The sequence below is a fragment of the Chenopodium album genome, chromosome 6, assembly GCF_948465745.1.
Source record: "Chenopodium album chromosome 6, dcCheAlbu1.1, whole genome shotgun sequence".
Lineage (NCBI taxonomy): Eukaryota > Viridiplantae > Streptophyta > Magnoliopsida > Caryophyllales > Amaranthaceae > Chenopodium > Chenopodium album.
This window is the reverse complement of record NC_137839.1, coordinates 48,019,420-48,038,412: the sequence shown is the minus strand read 5'-3', so window position 1 is coordinate 48,038,412 and position 18,993 is coordinate 48,019,420. Positions and strand designations below refer to the sequence as shown.

Here is an 18,993-nt window from a genome sequence, read left to right as displayed (position 1 = left end):
TTATTCTTTTCAATTTTTTCTTAAGAAAATAGCATCATACTAAGCACATGATCCACAACATCATCCACAACAAATAAGAAAAAAATCATAAAGGAGGTATAGAAGACGAAGTAAAACTATCTTGGTGACATCACTAATTATTTTGAAACAAGCATTGGCATCATACTACATACATGATTCACAACTAACAATTAAGCATGAGTTTACGTTCCTCATACGTATCAAGGTCCTCACTAGATTAGCATTTTCACAAAAAATAAAAAAATAAAAAATAAAAAATAAAAAACACATATAGCTGAAACATTACAACAAAACAATAGTTATCTATTGGTCTGATCTGATTAAGAAAAACATAATGACTTTCCAGCATGATCATTTTAGTTTTGGCCAATTGGCTAAGTCTCATGAAAGCAACCAACTCTTGCAGTATCATTACTATAAACCCGCATATAATATCCAATGAACATCCCTCATCTACCAATTAAGGCAGATAATCATCAAACAGAATACTGTAGGATGAATAATCAATACTATTATACTAATCCAAAATTCACTTTAAGAAAATGGAGGAAATAGATCTTATAAGATAAGCAAGAAACTAACCTATATAGCTTTTACAGAATAATAATCATACAATAGTGTCTCACCAGATGCAGTAGTATACGTGATATGAACAGCTTGTGTCCCATGTATGTTCAAAAGTATTGGTGAAGTAACTATGTTCATAGATGTTGCATGCGTTTATCCTATTCTATGAAGTAGGAGACATTTTATTCTTACCATACCGTGGAACCAGAGACTAGTACATGTAGATCAGTAGGTCCCTCATTCTCCACGATCATGTCTTCTTTGGAAGGGTAGTACTCGGCTTTCATCTTAGAAACCTTCAACAGATGAGTTAAAACCATCACTAAAGCATTAAGAAAATAAGCAGCACTGTGAGGATACAAGACCCCCAATCGTTAATTAAAGTCCATGCCAAATTAGGTACTCAAATCTGTTCTTAAAGAAGAAAACAAGTCCGGAGAAGATAGCTGCGGAAGTTCAACCAAAAGACATGGTGATGCATGCAGAAATTAAATGTGGTTGTTTAGGCAGAATATTACATAGCTAGTCATCTAAGATCAAGTCAGCTTACAATTCAATTCAGCAGAAAAGATGAATGAAAATTGAAAACCATTGAAATGACGAGGAACCAGAATTCCCAATAAAAAAGTGAGAACAACTCAAAATTTCCTTATGATTTTATGAAAGTGATGCTTTGTAAGCTTCCAATTTGTTGGATGATATGCATTGAGAAAATGAGTGGACAGAGATTTTTAAGGAGGCTTTATAATAGTATTCAGGTCCTAAACGTACAATTTCTTGATGCTCAAGACAAAATAGAAAGAGATTTATAGTATATGCTTCACTTGAATAAAAGCACACAGTATACCCTTACAATGTTGCAGTAAACCTTCATTAAATTGTATTCATGTTATGTAAAAAAAGATGTCTGAAATAAGAGACATAGCCGATAGAAAAGCAAGTCATTTGATACACTGCAGAACAGATACATATGATCAAGCAGTAAATAGAAGAAAAAATATGAAATACTTGATTTGACTGCCTTGGGAAGAGAGTCACGAATCTCATGCTATTGCAAACCTTCAAAATCAGTTCTGTATTTCAAACACTAGTGAGCAACCATTTGATCTTGTAAGCTTACAGAAAGCCTATTCCCCAGTGCAAAAGTGGAAGCAGCATGTACTGTAAGAAACAGATGTAATACAAGGAAAGTCATACAAAGGATATGCAGAACGTCGTGCATAGTCATGAAATGTCTAGTTTGGCTAGTCCCACAAACCACTAAGTTAGTCATATTTCCTATCATGTATGCACTCAATCCATGATTGAAGAGCATATAAAAAAAACATCAAAGACCATCTCCCACGTATTCACAGGGAAGCAACCACCACTTGCGAGTTTATTGACATTAATTAATCGTATAATCAGGCATAAAAGAACCAAACAATAGGAGTTTCATATAATAAACTGCGTACAATAACCAAGCAAATAAAATCAAGTAAGCATTGAGCATACAATTGGCTAATTCCTAGAATCTTAGATGAAAAGGTCTTACATACCTATTAGATACATTATGCATACAGTGATAAATTATATTCTAAATATGAGACTGGATATATTTATGAAACAACACACCATACCGAGTAAATTATTAAGTTAAGCTTCAAATTCTACCTCTAATACTAAAAATGCAGCACAAAACAAATTACACTATATACATCAACATTGTAAGTTCTCTATCACACCTCTGCAATCCAAGCTGGAGGAGGGAAGCACAAACCAGGCGAAGAGTCAAACAAAATATTAAGTCCCAAATCAATATTACACTCTCAGTCTCAACCATCAAATTTTGCCATGATAAATTTTGCCACCATCAAATTATGTCAACTCAAACAAGAAACTAAGTTAAACCCAAATGTAATTCTAAAGGTCAGCAGGTCGCGTTTGAAATAAGCCAAATAACCATTTATCATGATCCCTAAAAAAAAGGAAAAACATTGTTAAATTTTATTATAAAAATTAAAAGTAAGAAGAACAACTAAAGCTTTTGTGTTATATTGCTGGTGTCAACATTACTGAGTGCCAGCCTTTAATAAGGAGAAAGGAGGATAAGGGTCATAAAAAGAGAATTTGTTAATGACAAGGTTTTACAAAGAATTTTAAATTCTCTTAATTTAGGGCAATATCTAGGCAATTTTCATTGTAGGGAATTGAAGCAAATATAAATCCAAATTCTTCAATTTCCTAGGCAAATGAACTGATCTAAATCTGAAATTTGAAATGAATTTCTTAATGCCAAACAGACCTTACTGAGATTGCAATCAGCTTTGTTTTCTCCTATCCTCCCTAATTAATCGATGAATAAAGCTTCCATACTTATATAGTTCCAATCCTACAAATTTTACCCAGCAAAAACTACAGCAAATATGAGCTAAAACAAACAAACCCAAACAAAAACAAGAATTGCAACAGTAAATATATAAATCCAATTATCAAAACATATTTCACCAGAATTCACCCAGAAAAAGATGAGATGAAACAAAACCCAGAAAAATTAAACCCTTAAAAACAAAATTGTGAGGAGAGAGACTAAACTAACTTGTGCAAATAAAACCAAAAATCCAGAAAATTCAAAGAACAAGAACCCTAACTTGTGCAAATATAATTAGGATAATAAACCAAGCAAAACTCACTATTACCTGCGATTTGGTTGATGTTTCAGCTGAATCAGATTCAAGCTTCAAAAACTCTTGTTACAAGCTTCGCTGAATCTGACTGCTTCTTTTCCTTGTCTTGTTTGCTTTTGGAGTTGATTGACTGAAGTTGGAGTTAATTGACTGAAGCTTCAGTTAACCCCGTCAATAGACTGTCATTGCTCCATTCGTAATGTTTGTTTTCATTTCGTTTTCTTAATCTTTTTTAATTAAAAAAAAATAAAAAATCATTATTTTTACAAAAGTGCATGGGATGTTTACATAACATATTCCTTTATGTAGGAATTCCCAGAAGTGATTGGTCTATCAAATCTCTTAACCAAAATAAACTGAACAACCCATATAATACTCTCAGACTGAAATTATGGCTTTGCTACCTTGCTGAAGCAAGTTAGATTGTCCCAGCCTTGGCCTTTGCTTGTATGTAGTGATCACTGGTCGATTGCACACCAGAACTATTGTTTAGCATGAACAGAACCTGAGCAGCGTACTGAAGTTTCTGCCTTAATAAATTAATAAATAAATACAGATTCTGTAGCAAAAAATCAATCTTCATTTTCTGGAACTGCCAATGTTCATAGTCCATTCCTACGTACCAGACCTTATTCAGAGGTCCCAGTCTGGATTTCTAAGGTCTACGGTCCTGTCTCTCATGACGTCTTTTAAGTGTTGCACACACGTATTGGCAATCAAAACCTTCAAAGATGGGTAGATATTACACTGTTACAGCTGATTAGCCACAAGCCCACAATTAATCCTGAGAACTAAAAATCAAGCACAGCTCTCAAAAGCAGCCTTCTAATTTTCCATGCAACAGCAAGTTTACTCAAGTAATAAATATATAGATAGAAAAGTCATATGATGAAACTATATACAATGTACAACCTTACTGAGCTTCAACAACTCTTGATGAGCTAATCTGAAACAACATATCTGTCTCATGTCTTAAATGCAACACATGACAGTGCAAAAATATTAACACACAATGTAAAGGGTAGTACTTTTTTGAAAAAGCCATCAATGAGCAAGCAAAATTACCTAGTATATTCAATCCTGTTCTAGGTGAATTGGGCAAAATTACTCAGCATAATTGCACACGGTAATCTGCATGTGATGATCTTCATCTGGTGCATACTGCCTGATAAAAGCCCTTCTCCACCAAATCTCGAATGCCTTTTGAATATTGGGACAATCGTCTCCTTTGGTAAGAAATCTATCAAACCAATTCATCAATATGCTCTGCTGCTGTGATATAGGCAGAGTAAGAATAGTTTGGCTAAGACCATCTTCAACAACTTTCTTGTCAACAAACCTACTAGCTCTCTTCATCCATCCAAAGTCCTCATATAGAGGTTCTAACCAAGTGGAAAGAAGAGAATAACGTGTCTCCTTAGGCACCAAAATATGCCCCCTTCCAATGGCAATACATAGCTGTGCTGTAACTCTACTAATTTCATGCCTGTACATAGTCGGGATCTTTGAATGGAGTGTAGCAAGTTCCTTTTGATCTGCCCACAATTTTACAAACTCATCCCCCATCTTCTTGTCGATTAGGATTTCAACAATCCACTGCATATTGTCTGCTTCACGGGCTATCTCAGCCATTATAGCCCCCCGGTCCTGCCTACTTTCATCCATGCATGTAGCTTCAGACAAGCAAAGGATAAGAGCACTGAGACACCTATGGCAAAGACTATAGAGGGTATCTCTGGAAACATCAATTTTGGGACCATAGTTGCTGTAATCTACAGCATCTTCCTTAAGCAACCGAGAAATAAGAGACTTCATTTCTCTACGAGCTTTGTCATCCTTTGCCTGAAGGACACCAGTAAGCATTTTCATAAACATGTCATCAGCTTTTGCAAATTTGGATGGCTCAGTTGATACTCTCTGCAGCACATCTTCACTCACTGAGTCTTGAATGTGAAGCTGATTAAGACATGAAATTATTTTCTCCTCTTCGTCTTCAGACCATGGAACAGCCTCCAAATAATCTAAGCATGACAAAATCCCAGCTTCAAATAAAATGGCTGCAGATACCTGAAAAATAGGTCAACATCCCAACTTATTAACTAGGGCATAACAACAACTACGAGTTTAAAGAAGTAGCCATAGTTTCAAAGATGTTTGCTTTTTGATTCCCACTGAAAAAAATATACAATATGAATTTCATAGACACAACTTTGAGAAGAATCAGGATTCAGAAATGATCTCGGTACAACCAAACCAATGTAATAGTTCTTTGATCAATTCTTCTAGTTGTATTTGATAGTTATTGTTGAAGTCTTGGACTGTCATTGGCCTTTACAGTGTTTGTACCCTCAGGAAAGCCAATGTACATATAAAATTCCCCTTGTAAGTAATAGTGCAGCTCTAACTCTTTCTCTCAGAAAATAAATCAGATTATCCTTAATTTTAACATAGGCGTCAACCTTTGCCAGATATAAAAACATGACCAAAAAAAAGTATGGCCTTCCTTCCAAAATTATTTATCAGCATTCCAAATTTGTTTTGCACGGACTCAGATGCAATTACTCCAGATTAAACTAGCAGTATGTAACAAGCTCCAATTTTCGAATATCTTTCATTTTCGCCTTAACTGAATGTATCCAAGATTAAAATCCAAGGTATTAGGGCCATTAGGGGGATAAAGAGCTTTAATGAAGGTACTTATACTGACCAAAGATACATTATACGAAGTACATAATTATATGAGTAAATCATAGAATTACAAATACTAGCCTGACCAAACAAATTGACAAACAAATTTCCCCCAATTTAGGATAAAACAACAATTAGATAAACCAAAAAAAAATTAATAATAATAATAATAATAATAAAATAAAAAATAAAAAATTATCGAAAGGGAAAGATGAGAAGAAGATAGACCTTAAGCAAGCTCAAGATTCTGGAAACATCTTCACCCATCAATTTCTTCTTCAAATCATCAGAATACATCAAAACAAGTGTTTCAACATAAATTTCAACATCATCACAATCACAAATCTCAACAGAATGAGTAATACCTCCATCTCTCAATTTCTCAGCAAAAAACCTACTTTTTTCTGCCAAAACTTTTCTATGAACATCCATTGAAATCTTGAAACCATCTCTTCCACTTACAGTAAGCGTTACATCCCCATCTCCAAAACCCCCCAAATTATTACTACTACAATTATTGCTATCCGCAAAATTAGGGTTTTTCGACAAAACCCTGGCTAATTTGTCGCGCAATTTTCTGCGATGATTGTCGCTTGATTGTTTGGATTCTCGGAGCTGTTCTTCCGACATCATTTCGAAAAGGGTAGGTCGGGAAAATGCAGGGGGAGGAGAGAGAGAAAGGGTTTTAGAAGGGGAAGAAGGGGAATTTTTGGATTTATTATTAATGCAGGAAAGAGAAATTGATGGGTCTGAAATAAAGCCTTGTTTAATCATGATTGAAACTTCTCTTGAAGACGCCATTAAAGGGAGGAGAGAGAAAGCTCGAAAGTATTGGTGGGTAGTTAATGAGGAGAATCCAAGGAAGAAGAAAAAAAAGGTTTAAGATCATTAATTTATGAAGAAAGTTTTAGATCTGTGACTCTTTAATCTTTAATTTCTGTGTGTAATGGCATAGCAAATAGGCAATTCACCTGTGACTGACACTGACATTGAAAGTGGACAGAGTACAGACTAGAGTGAGCAGTGAGATGGCCCCTGTTTTTTACCTCTTTTTTTTTTTTTTTTTTTTTTTTTTCACCAAATGCCACAAACTACTCCCACCGATTTTTTTACTAGTATGTGTCCGTGTTAATACACGGGTTGTAACTAATGATAGAATTATATGTAACTTTAGGCGAACAAAAGTACTTGACATCAAATTAAACCCCCTAAGCCAAATAATAATAATAATAATAATAATAATAATAATAAGGGGATTTTTCTGTGTGGATGGCCACACAGTGTGACATGGGTACTTAAGTTACTCGGTCAGGGGTTACTCGAGTTACTCCTGACCAAATAACCCCTAATCGAACCCCTAACTGAGTAACTCGAGTAACCCCTCAAGTAGCCCCTAACCAAGTAACTCGAGTAACCCCCTGACTAAGTAACCCCAACCTTAGAGTCCCAAACTGAGTAATCCCTTAAGTAACCCCTGACCGAGTAACCCTCAAGTAACCCCTAACTGAGTAACCTTTAAGTAACCCCTCAAGTAATCTCTAACAAAGTAACTCAAGTAATCCCTGACGAATAACTCGACTAACCCTTGACCGAGTAACCCTCAAGTAACCCCTGACTGAGTAACCCTTGACCGAGTAACTCGAGTAACCACTGACCGAGTAAATAACCCCTGACCGAGTAACTCAAGTAACATCTGACCAGGTAACTTAAGTAACCCCTGACCGAGTAACTCGAGTTACCTCTGACCGAAAAACCCCTCAAGTAATCCCTGATCGAGTAACCCCTCAAGTAATCCATAATCGAGTAACTAAGATAACCCCTGACCAAGTAACTCGAGTAACCCCTCAAGTAACCCTATACCAAGTAACTAACCCCTCAAATAACCCCTGCCACATATAAAAATTTGTCTAATAAGAAATTTTTCTAGTGTATAGATTTCAAGAAACATCTAATAGAGTCTTGAAATCTACACATATGATCATATAAAGCAACCATAGATTGGAGACATATGATCATATGCATATTGCATATACTATATTGATTTGGTACATTGTATATCATAAGACATAAGCATAGAAACAAATAGTATTTCCTACTCTGTTGATCCAAGTGCTGAAGTGCAAAAGTACTTACTGATAATATAAACACAATCTTAGTTAAAATAAATAAATATTATAAGCATAGATAAACAAACAGTATTTCCTACTCTATTGATCCAAGTGCAAGTGTACTTTTTTTTTAACAAATATAAGCATAATCTTAGTTAGAATGAATAAAACAAAAGGACAATTAGCATTCTAAACACATAACAAATCAGCCACTTTAAATACGAATTTTACTTTTTAAATTACTAATAAGAATGTAGGAAGCCATAATTATTACATTTACATGAATAAGTATCAACTATGAATAAATCTATCATACAATAATAATGACCCCCCCCCCCCTACCAAAAAAAAAAAAATATACAAATGTTAGTTGGTTTGACCACAATGACTTTTGCTTATATTGCTGACATGCCTTTTGTAGTTGTCATGCTTCCCGAGCAGTCATAACTAAAACAAAATCAATCACAAACTAATAGAGTACAAATTAACAAATTAAAATTTGATTACATATGCACTACGACATACTTGGTACCAACATCATATGAATATATGATTAACAAAAGTTGTTTGATAAAGCATATACATGTATTGCATGCTGAATTAGCATGTGTATAATATTAGTCTAATACCTTGCTTACTTGCTATACACTAAATGGAATAAAAACGAAGAAAAAATAAGTATTTGACTAAAACGACCAACACACATTAAACACTAAATTATAGATCCAAAACAACAGATGTCTCATGTTTATAATGATTATGTAATCTCAAAATCCTCAATATGCTTTTTGTACAATACTCAATCTTCCCCTAATGAACCGATTTATATGTAATCTAGCAAGACTAAACTTATAGTTACAACCCTAGGTAGTACTCATAGTATTGTAACTCATGTGTCTCTCAAACTTTCACATCCAATATCTCATGAAAGAGAACAAAACCACCGTATATACTTTTCACAAAAATACTACAAACCCACTGTAGACACCCATTTGTGTCTCTCCAAAACCAAACCCAGTGATGAGTACCTTTCACGTCAAATCATAATCGAATGAGGTGAAAGTGTGGAAAGTCTAGTGTTGCAGATAGTTTTAACTTCTTTTCTCTTCTCTCTGTTTTTTAAAACCTATTTTAATAAAACAGCCAATCCAGTTTGGTTGGTCTATGATATGGGTCCAATAGTAGTATAGTTGGATAGGGCTTGAAAAGAGCTTTCCAACGATATATTATAAACCTAATTCCGATGAATAATGAGGAAGTTATGGCCAAATTACTAAACTGGACCTGGTTTGAGCCTTATATGCGGCCCAATGATCTAGGGGATGCATGAGAATGAATTATTAAAGTGGAGTTTTTATGGATTGTGCTTCTTTATTCTCTTGATTTGATTGTAATTAATAGGATGCATGAGAATGATCCTTATTAGTGTAGACCTCTTTCATTGATTTCCCTAGACTATTGCATGAGAATGAGTTGTTTAGTAGAATCTTGTGTTCTTTGGCATATTTTTCATGATAATCACCATTATTCTCCTCTTTCTAATCATATTAGACACCCTTGTATCCCTAGTGTAATTTTCTATTAATTTTAATCATCATTTTCTTGCTTATTTGTAGTTTTAGTGTTCTTACTCAACAAAACCAACAAAAACAGTCCCCTTTTCACTCTTGCATTAGTGATATTTGATGTTGAATTAGCGTGCTTCCCTAGTGGTTCGACCCTTTACTTGCCACTAACTAGTTTAGTGTAGGTTTAGGTATTATAAATGATTAATTTGGTTAGGGTAGTAGCTTAACGACCTATCTAAGCAGTGACAAAATTTTGGCGTCGTTTCCGGGGTAGCGGCTTGTTTAGCGTCTATTATTGCTCTTGTTAGAGTCATTTTGCTTTCTTTTCTTTTTGTTTTTTTGTTTTATCATCCTTGTCATTGCTAATTGTTTGCTTAGCTTTGGTGAATGCTTATGAGGTCTCAAGGAGCACCCTCACATCAAATTGACCACGAAATCAACCGAACCATGAGACAAGTCCGTAGGCTTTATCAAGACGAGGGAAGAGGTTTTGGTGATATAGTTGATAGTGAGAGTGATACTTACTCTTCAAGTTCACCACGCGGATCAATGGCGGGACAAGAGAATGATGTTTTGTTTCGTGAGTTTGGAAATCCGGAGGATTATGAGCTCACGGGAGGGATTTTGCTACCCGTCACGGAAACCAACTTCTCAATCCATCCACAATATACTCGAATGGTCCAATCAGAGCAATTTTCTGGAAGTGCAAGTGAGGACCCTATTGAACATTTGGACCGATTCCTTGAATTGTGCGCAATGATGCAAACCAATGAAGTGAGTCAAGACTACATTCGTATGCACCTTTTCCGGCAATCTCTCACGGGACGAGCAAAGAAATGGCTAAAGCAAGTAAAGCCTAACACTCTCAAAACATGGAGGGAGGTGGTAAAGGCGTTCATGAAGCGCTTTATCTCCGAGGAGAAGACCGCTGACAAGAGGAAAATGTATGTTGTTATCTACCCTTCCCCCAAGTCAAACTAAATTTGTAAACACCTAACCAACCTTATATGTATATAGGGAAAGTTAAGGGTCGATCCCTAGGGAATGCAATGATGAAAACTAGAGTCTAAGTCAAGCTACCTCGAAGATGGAGTTGAGATTATGGTTGGCACTATGGTAAACTAAAACAAGTCTAATTAAGTAAATCAAAGGTCTAAACACTAGGGATATGGGTTCCACATGCAAGTTCAATGATAATGCTAGTTTAGAGCTCAATCAATTAATTCAAGTGTTTCAATGGACAAACAATAGTAGCAATCAAGGGAGTTCAAATGCTATCTCCTATAGGCCAACCTAGGAGTCACTATGAAAGGCAAATCAAGAAGAATCACAAGCAAACCCAATCAATTAGAGCAACTTTCAAATCAATTGTTCATGTCATTAAGAGTTGCAATGCAATCTAGATTAATCTTATAGGTTGATTACTCCTAGTCTAATCAATCACATGCAAAACTATGTCAACCAATTTAATTGCAACAAATCAATCAATCAAAGAGCATCAACTAGCAATTTCATTAATCAAACATGCTTCCCCCTTTCCCTAGCAACTAATCTACTCACTAATCATGGTGAAATTCAAGAACAAATAACTAGAAATTGCATTGATCATCATTCTATATCAAAATCTAAGAGAAATCAAAATATTTAACAATATCAAACTCAAATCCAAAGAAAAACAAGCAACAAGCATAAATCAAATAGCAAGTAAGTAAGAGATGAAAGAAGGAAGAGATTCTCACTAATATTGATGATTGAAAATGAAGAAATCCAAACTTGATTGATCAAATGTTGAGTTACAAATCCAAAACCAAGAACTTCTCTCTAAATTCTCTCTCTAAAACTAAGCTAATGAAATATTATCAAAAAGTTGGTTTCAAAAAGGAATTACAATTCTATTTATAAGTAAAGAAGAAACCGGCAAATCCCGCGCCCTCTCCCGATGAATCCGCGGCCGCTGAGAAATGGGTACGGAACCCTCCGCGGGCTATCTGGGCAACACCCGCGCCCGCGGCAGGATAAACCCGCGCCCGCGGCCAAAGATGCCGCGCCCGCGGCTAATCCCCTGCTCCCAAAACTCAATCAGGGGGTCGCGGTCTCTCTGAGATGGAGCACCCTCTCCAAGTTTCTCGCGCCCGCGGAGAGCCCGCGGGGCAACCGCGGGTAGCTCCTGCCAAAATCTAGCAATTTGTGCTTCTTGAGCCCGCGCCTGCGGCTTTACTGACCCGCGCCCGCGGCCTGCTGGAAATACCTTGGAGACCTCTCCGAGGCCTCTCCAAGGCCTCTCTAAACCCTCTCTAGCCAAATGCTTCTTCCTTGCTTGGTCATTAAGGTCCCAACTTGATTCCTTTGCAAAGGTGATTCTCCATGTACCTACACAAGCAAACAAAGAAAGGAAATAAAAGGGAAAAAGAGCCAAATAAAAGGAAAACACGAGAAAAACACAAGAACCATAAAGAAAAAAGGAGAAAGAGAAACTAAAGGAAAAAGGACCAAAAATAAGAGAAGAAAGCATGAAAAAGGGAAAGAAATAACCCTAAAAGACTGCCCTATGAGTGCCATAAATGACACTCATCAAATTCCCCCACGCTAGACTTTTGCTCGTCCCGAGCAAAACAAGGGCTAAAAAGGAAAAAGAAGGGCTTATTCGAAGCAAAAAGAAAAAGAGGGGCGAGAATTTACACTAAGACTCACTGTCGTAGTAATCACGGTTGTTTTTAGCTACAACAAGCCATTTAAACCCCTAGATCGCCCTAGAGGACGAGTGATGCTCTCGTAAGGGTATCCTAAGAGTTTAACCATAACTCTCCACCAAACCCCCAAGAGGCAAACCATAAAAGGAAAAGAAATAGAAAAAGGAAACAAAATCTTTACGAAATGGACTTTACAAAGAGACTATAATTCAAATGAATAACAACCTTTCTAAAGTGAATTATGGTATGCACGTTATAAGATACCTAAGGTTGATTGAAACATAAATATGCTAAGCATAGGAACTAGTTATCACACTCCACTTTCATCCCAAACGGTCTTACCGTGTTCCCCCTACTAATCTCATGTCTCCCCTTAGTGAGCATCTCATAGATTCCGCGAAGGAATCGGAAAAAGATCAATATTTTGGGCTACTCGACATCTTGATTTCGCATCCCCTTTCCTTAGTCTACAACCCATGATTCCCTCCACCGATGAAAGACTCAACTCCTAGGTCCAAAGGTCTTCCCAAAGGTTGTAACGTAAGGCAAGAAGGGTTAAGGAAGACTAAAATTTAAAATTTGGTGGTTATCCTAAATTGTGAAGCAAAGACCAGCCAAATCTCAACACCAAACTTAAGTAATCACCAAACAAAAACGTATTAACACCCCCAAGCTTATTCAAAGCAACAATCTAAAAACATAAGAACAAAAAGCGCAAACGCTTTCCCCCCCCCCCCAAGCTAAAAGAAACATTGTCCTCAATGCATAGAGAGGAGAAAGACACTTGATTTTTTTATGGTTTTTTTTTTTTTTTTTTTTTTTTTTTTTTTTTTTTTGCATTTTCTCATTTATAAATTTGTTTGTATTTTCTCGTACTCCTTAAAAGCATTAGTCCTTGCCTTTTTTCAATTAGGACGACTTTTTCAAATATGCATTTATTAACATCCTTGCCTCTTTTACTAAGGACGACTTTTACATAAGCATTTGCCATTATTTACCAAATATAAACAACTCAATTATGTGTACCAATTCGAACCAAACTCCAACTTCATAGACCACAATCACCAAACATTGACCCTTGCTTCACAAAAACCAAAAAGAAGGAGAACGAAACAAAAGGCTCAAGATATCTAATTATACGGCTTGAAAAGAGGGAAAAAGGTTCAAAGGGGTAACAAGTAGGCAAATGTATGCCAAACAAAAAAAAAATTAAACATAAAGGGACTATCCTAGAAAAAGAAAATACCTCCCCGAAAAGTTGCCTTTGTCCTCCCTAGGTAGTTCGGTCACGGTCTTAGGAATCATACGCTAAGATTCTAGATTAGGTTTGCGAAAATCAAGGATCCATGTCGCTCATGCAAGAATTTGATGAAAGCTTGAACAAATATACATCTCACATGGTTGTAGCAAAAACTCACTAAGGTTGTCAAATCAAAGATAGGGAGCAACTACCAACATGCCACAAACGAGTAGAATCCGGTTTCATGATCCCCCTAGTTCTAGACAACTATCTTAGCATGCTTTATCCTAGAATCAACCAAACGTAATCTCAAACCGTGCATTCCATTATTACCTAGGAAGACTATTATTCAAATGCAAAAGTCCATTGCATACAAGTCCAATTTTCAAAAAGAGAAAGAGTGAAAATAAAGCCTCAAAAAGTTATGCACACAAACAAGAATAAAAGAAAGGGAAAGAAAAGAAAAGAGAAGATGGAAAACTTGATAAGGACAAGAAAGGGAAAGAGGAAAAGGGCAAAGATGCAATCATAACACGTTTATCCCAATCGACATACAAGCGGTCTAATGGCCACATCGCCAAAGACCCCAAACACACTAGGTGTTAAATTCATACATCCTCGAACCGTTCAACTTCCCCTAAATCTAATCCTAATCTAAGCAACCAAGAAAATAAAGAAGTGAAAATAAAGAGGTAAAATAAGAAAGGCCTCACCAAGCGTCCGTGCTAAACTAAAGTACCCAAGGAGTAGGAACGTGCTTCTCCAAAAGGCTCCGCAATCCAAAGCATAGGCTACGAGCAAGTTGAGTTAAAGAAAAAGGCTATATATACAAAATGAAATTGTTAGTAACTTCCAAACAAAAGCAAACGATAAAACACTTAGACACAAGCTATATACAAAAACCTAGAGAAACCCATCATCATAAAATATTTTTTTTTTCAAGAAACTCCCAAAAACATCATGAAATGAAACAAAACAACAACAAGCAACAAACCAACGGGACCATTAGCAAAAATCCACCAAAAACCTTATCAAAGACTTCCCACCGAGCCCCAGGTGCCTCCCCCAAACCAACCATAAAACATCCTTTTTGACCCTCCCCCCTCACAAAATAAAGGCATCGACCGCGATGCCTACAAACATGCAAAATAGGGAAGGGGGAGAACAAAAAGGGAAACAAACATGCATAAGGGGACTATTGGCCACTAGGGCCGGCACCATCATCACCCGTATCCCAACCTCCGGTGTAACCGAGAGGAAATCCATAGTGACCCTTGAATAGGTCAAGTTGGGATTGGGTCAATTGGTCGTAGTGCTCACGCTGAACAAGGGGTTCGGGGTGATGGGGGTGAACATAGTAGTATTCGGGATCACCTCGATAATCACTCCCCCCCGAGACCCTATAATCATAAGGCGGGAAGTTGCGCCTTGGCACATCGGGGTCTTCAACCCCGGGCCAATATGGGTACGTAGGGAGGTTGTCACCACCCCGGGAAGGTACCGACCCTTGTTGGGGCGGCACATAAGGGTAGTTGACCGGAGGTGTGACCTCCCCCCTACGCACACTAGCGTCATACAAGACGCTAGTTTGATAAGACAAAGTTTGGTGGTCTGAGTACATACCTTGCATGCTCAATTGCATGCGCTCCATGTTGGCTCTCATGGCCTCCATCTCTCGGAGATAAGCATCTCCTTGGAAATCTTGTTGTTGTTGTTGTCTTTGCTGTCTCCTTTCTCTTCTTCTTCTTTGAGCATCATCATGAAAACACTCATGTTGTTGTTGTAGTGGCGGTTGTTGTTGTTCTTCATCATATTCTTCTCCTCCTCCTTCCTCCTCTTCCTCATCATTCTCATCACTCCCATCAATCTCATCATCCTCCTCCATCTCATCTTCAATCCTCCCATTGTCCCTAGGGACCATCCAAATGTTTCTAGCCTCACGAAGGATGGAGGTGGCGGCCGGGTTAGGGAGTAGGCAATGGTGGGTATTTCTCACTAGCCAAGAGTAAGTATCGGTTCTCCTAGTGCTAGTTATGAAACGCAAAGTGTTAATTTGCTTTAAACTAATCCATACGTCTTCACTCCTTCCAACCGGAGTGCAAGGCTTCAAGAACCCCTCTTGCTTAAAATACGACACAAGACGTGTCACCATGCCCCCACAATGAATTTCCCCCGTTTTGACCCCATGCATTATCTCCTTACAACAATTCATAAAGATATAGCCAAAATTAATCCTTGACCCTAACTCCGGCTTGGTAGCCATCCATAACACCATAATCTCCTCTCGAGATAACTTCCCCAAATCTTGCTTATTAAAGACCAAATACCCAAGAATTCTATGAAGGATCCTAAGGGCCGGATGGATAATCTCACTAGCAAGAGACTTCTTCGAATCAAACTCCCTCCTGTTGGCTATGGTTCTCCACCAAGAAACCTCATTATACTCAGTTTGGACTAGGGAGATAAGGGGCTCGAAGATATCACCATTGGGGTTGAAACCAAGGGCTACATTGAACTCGACTAGGTTCATGGTGTGTTTGACATTGAAGAGTTGGAAGGAAATAATAAAGTCAGTTTCCCCCACCTTATTGAACTCAAATGTGGAGAAAAACTCAATGGAAGGCTCCAAATAGGTTCTAGGGGAAGACTTTATAAACTCACCCAAGCTTAGGTTGTTTAGAAGGATGTCAAGGTCGTTTTCAATTCCTAGCTTGGCCATGTCCTCATGAAAGTAATGGCGGGAAGGTCTAAACTTCCGGTCTTTCATTTTGTTATAGATGGGGGTTTGTTTAGACCGGTTCCAAAACTTGAGAGGGGGTAGAGGAGGAGGAGGATCATCATCTTGAGTTGTGGAATGCGGTTGGGGTTGAGGGTTTGAGGATTGGCCGGGGGATTGGTTTGAGCGTTTCTTGCTACTTTTCACTCTTCTTAACAAATCCATTTAGACAAAATTCACACAATTCACAAGAACAACACAAACTCCCTCAAACAAAACAACTACCACCAAAATTACTCACAACCCTCCTTACAAATCCAACCAAACCACCACAAACTACAAGGTACCTGTTCCAATCAACACAACAACCAAAATCCAACAACAAACAACAATATCAACAATCAATCATCAATATAATCATTAATCAACAAAAAAAAGTAACAATCACCCAAATATACCAAATTTCCCATAAATCAACCATAAAACACAAAAATCATGCTCAAAATCAAGGTAAACAAACCAATGTAAAGAAATCAATTGAAATTGACAAAAATATTACAAAGGTTAGAAGTATACCAAGATTGGAGACTCAAATTAAACTCAAAGCACTTCAAAGACCCGAAATTTCTCGAAAAACCACGAGAAAGTAGAGTAGGAGTGATCAAAATGGAGGAATATGGAAGAATTTGTGAAAATTTTAGGCAAAAGTTGAAGAAATAAGTGAGAAATTGATGTTTTGGGGTTAGGGTTTGAGAGGAGGTAGAGAGAGAAAGGGGAAAAATAAGGAGAAGAAGAGAAAATATGAGAGGAGAGAGAGAGGAGGGGGTGCGCCCGGGTTAACAAACCCAGTTCGCCGCACCCTCTCCCGACTCTGCCGCGCCCGCGGAGAGACCGCGGGGCAACCGCGGGGAGCTCCTGGAACTTTTGGGATTTTTTTACCTGACGGGGGGCCGCGCCCTCTCCAAAACTACCCGCGCCCGCAGAGAGACCGCGGGGCAACCGCGGGAAGTTCCTGGAATGAATTTCCAAATTTGCTTGAATTGAGGGCCGCGCCCTCTCCAGACATGACGCGCCCTCTCCAAAACATCCCACGCCCGCGGAGAGACCGCGGGAAGTCCCTGGATTGAACTTCAATTTTGCTTGAAATGAGGGTCGCGCCCTCTCTAAAACTTCTGAGGCCTCTCCAAAACTTCCCGCGCCCGCAGAGAGACCGCGGGGCAACCGCGGGAAGTCCCTGGATTGAAATGCCTCAAAAAGGTGAAGAGGCCCCCGAGGTCTCTCCAAGCCCTCGGGGAGCCCTCTCCCCTGCACTCTAAACTCTTCATCAAACCCCTTCTTTCCAACAAGTGATGATAATAGGCGACCTACAAAACAATCACAAAACCAACTCAAAATAAGATAAAAAACCAATCAAGGAAAAATAAAAGAAAATAAAGGAAAGAGAAATGAGATGAGAATCCGGGTTGCTTCCCGTAAGCGCTTTTGGTTAACGTCGTTAGCTCGACGTGCACCACCATCTCAAGGTGGCTTAAAAAGAATCATTTTGTGAACAAGTCCAACAAACACTCCATCATAGTACTTCTTGAGCCGATGACGATTAACCTTAAATGAAGATGAGGAGTTCAAAGGAGAAATCTCCACGGCACCATTATCAAAAACATTGTTCACTAAGAATGGTCCACTCCATCTTGACATGAGCTTTCCGGGGAACAACTTCATCCTTGAATTGTAGAGGACTTTGTCACCTACACAAAACTCCTTTTTCTCAGTCAGCTTGTCATGAACCTCCTTGGAGCGAGCTTTGTAGGTGCTAGCACAATCATAAGCATCAAGTCGAAGTTCCTCTAGCTCATGAAGATCCAACCACCTCTTCTCCCCCGCACTAGCTAAGTCAAAATTTATCTTCTTGATGGCCCACAAGGAACGATGTTCAAGCTCTACCGGGAGATGGCATGATTTGCCATAGACAAGGCGATATGGAGTGGTACCAATAGGCGTCTTGAAAGCCGTCCTATAAGCCCAAAGAGCATCATCTAACTTGTCCGACCAATCCTTTCTATTCCTTGCAACCGTCTTCTCAAGAATGAGCTTTATTTGACGATTAGAGACCTCGACTTGGCCACTCGATTGAGGATGATATGGAAGGCCGAACCGTTGATGCACTCCATGTTTCCTCAACATCTTTTGGAAGGCGTTGTGAACAAAATGAGATCCGTTATCGCTTATCACAGCCTTAGGCACGCCAAACCTTGGAAAGATGATTTTGTTGAACAACTTCAACACTACTTTGTGGTCATTAGTAGGGGAGGCAATGGCCTCAACCCATTTGGAAACATAGTCCACAACCACAAGTATGAATTGATTACCATATGAAGATGGGAATGGTCCCATGAAGTCAATCCCCCAAACATCGAACACCTCTAACTCAAGAATGGGCTGTTGAGGCATCTCATTCCTCTTGGAGATATTCCCAACCCTTTGACATCGGTCGCATGACTTCACAAAGCCCCATGAGTCCTTGAAGAGATGCGGCCACCACAAACCACATTGAAGAACTTTGGTAGCGGTCTTGGAAACACCCATATGCCCACCACTAGGGTCCGAGTGGCACATCCTTAAAACACTAGGCACCTCTTCATTTGGAACACAACGCCTAAGTAAGCCATCAACCCCTCGTTTGTATAAGATTGGATCATCCCACAAGTAATGTCTTGCCTCCCTTTTTATTT

General features: G+C 38.3%; 1 protein-coding gene across 5 annotated transcripts; it reads right to left on the bottom strand.

The window, feature by feature from the left end:
- Positions 1-461: 461 nt before the first annotated feature.
- Positions 462-6,761, bottom strand: LOC145636056 (BTB/POZ domain-containing protein At5g60050-like). Of its 5 annotated transcripts, XR_014114003.1 has the most exons (5): positions 6,171-6,761; positions 4,320-5,321; positions 3,267-4,010; positions 1,648-1,749; positions 462-884 (listed from the first exon to the last, which is right to left on the bottom strand). XR_014114003.1 is itself a non-coding variant. In XM_081687498.1 (2 exons), exons 1-2 carry the CDS (start codon positions 6,741-6,743, stop codon positions 4,359-4,361), a joined length of 1,536 nt encoding a protein of 511 aa, XP_081543624.1. In that variant the 5' UTR covers positions 6,744-6,761; the 3' UTR covers positions 4,103-4,358. The 5 variants fall into 5 exon arrangements, 1 of the variants encoding a protein (XP_081543624.1); XR_014114002.1 differs by lacking the exon at positions 462-884 and having other exon boundaries at positions 1,305-1,749; positions 3,267-4,045; XR_014114000.1 differs by lacking the exon at positions 462-884 and having other exon boundaries at positions 1,306-1,749.
- Between the last annotated feature and the right edge of the window lie 12,232 nt (positions 6,762-18,993).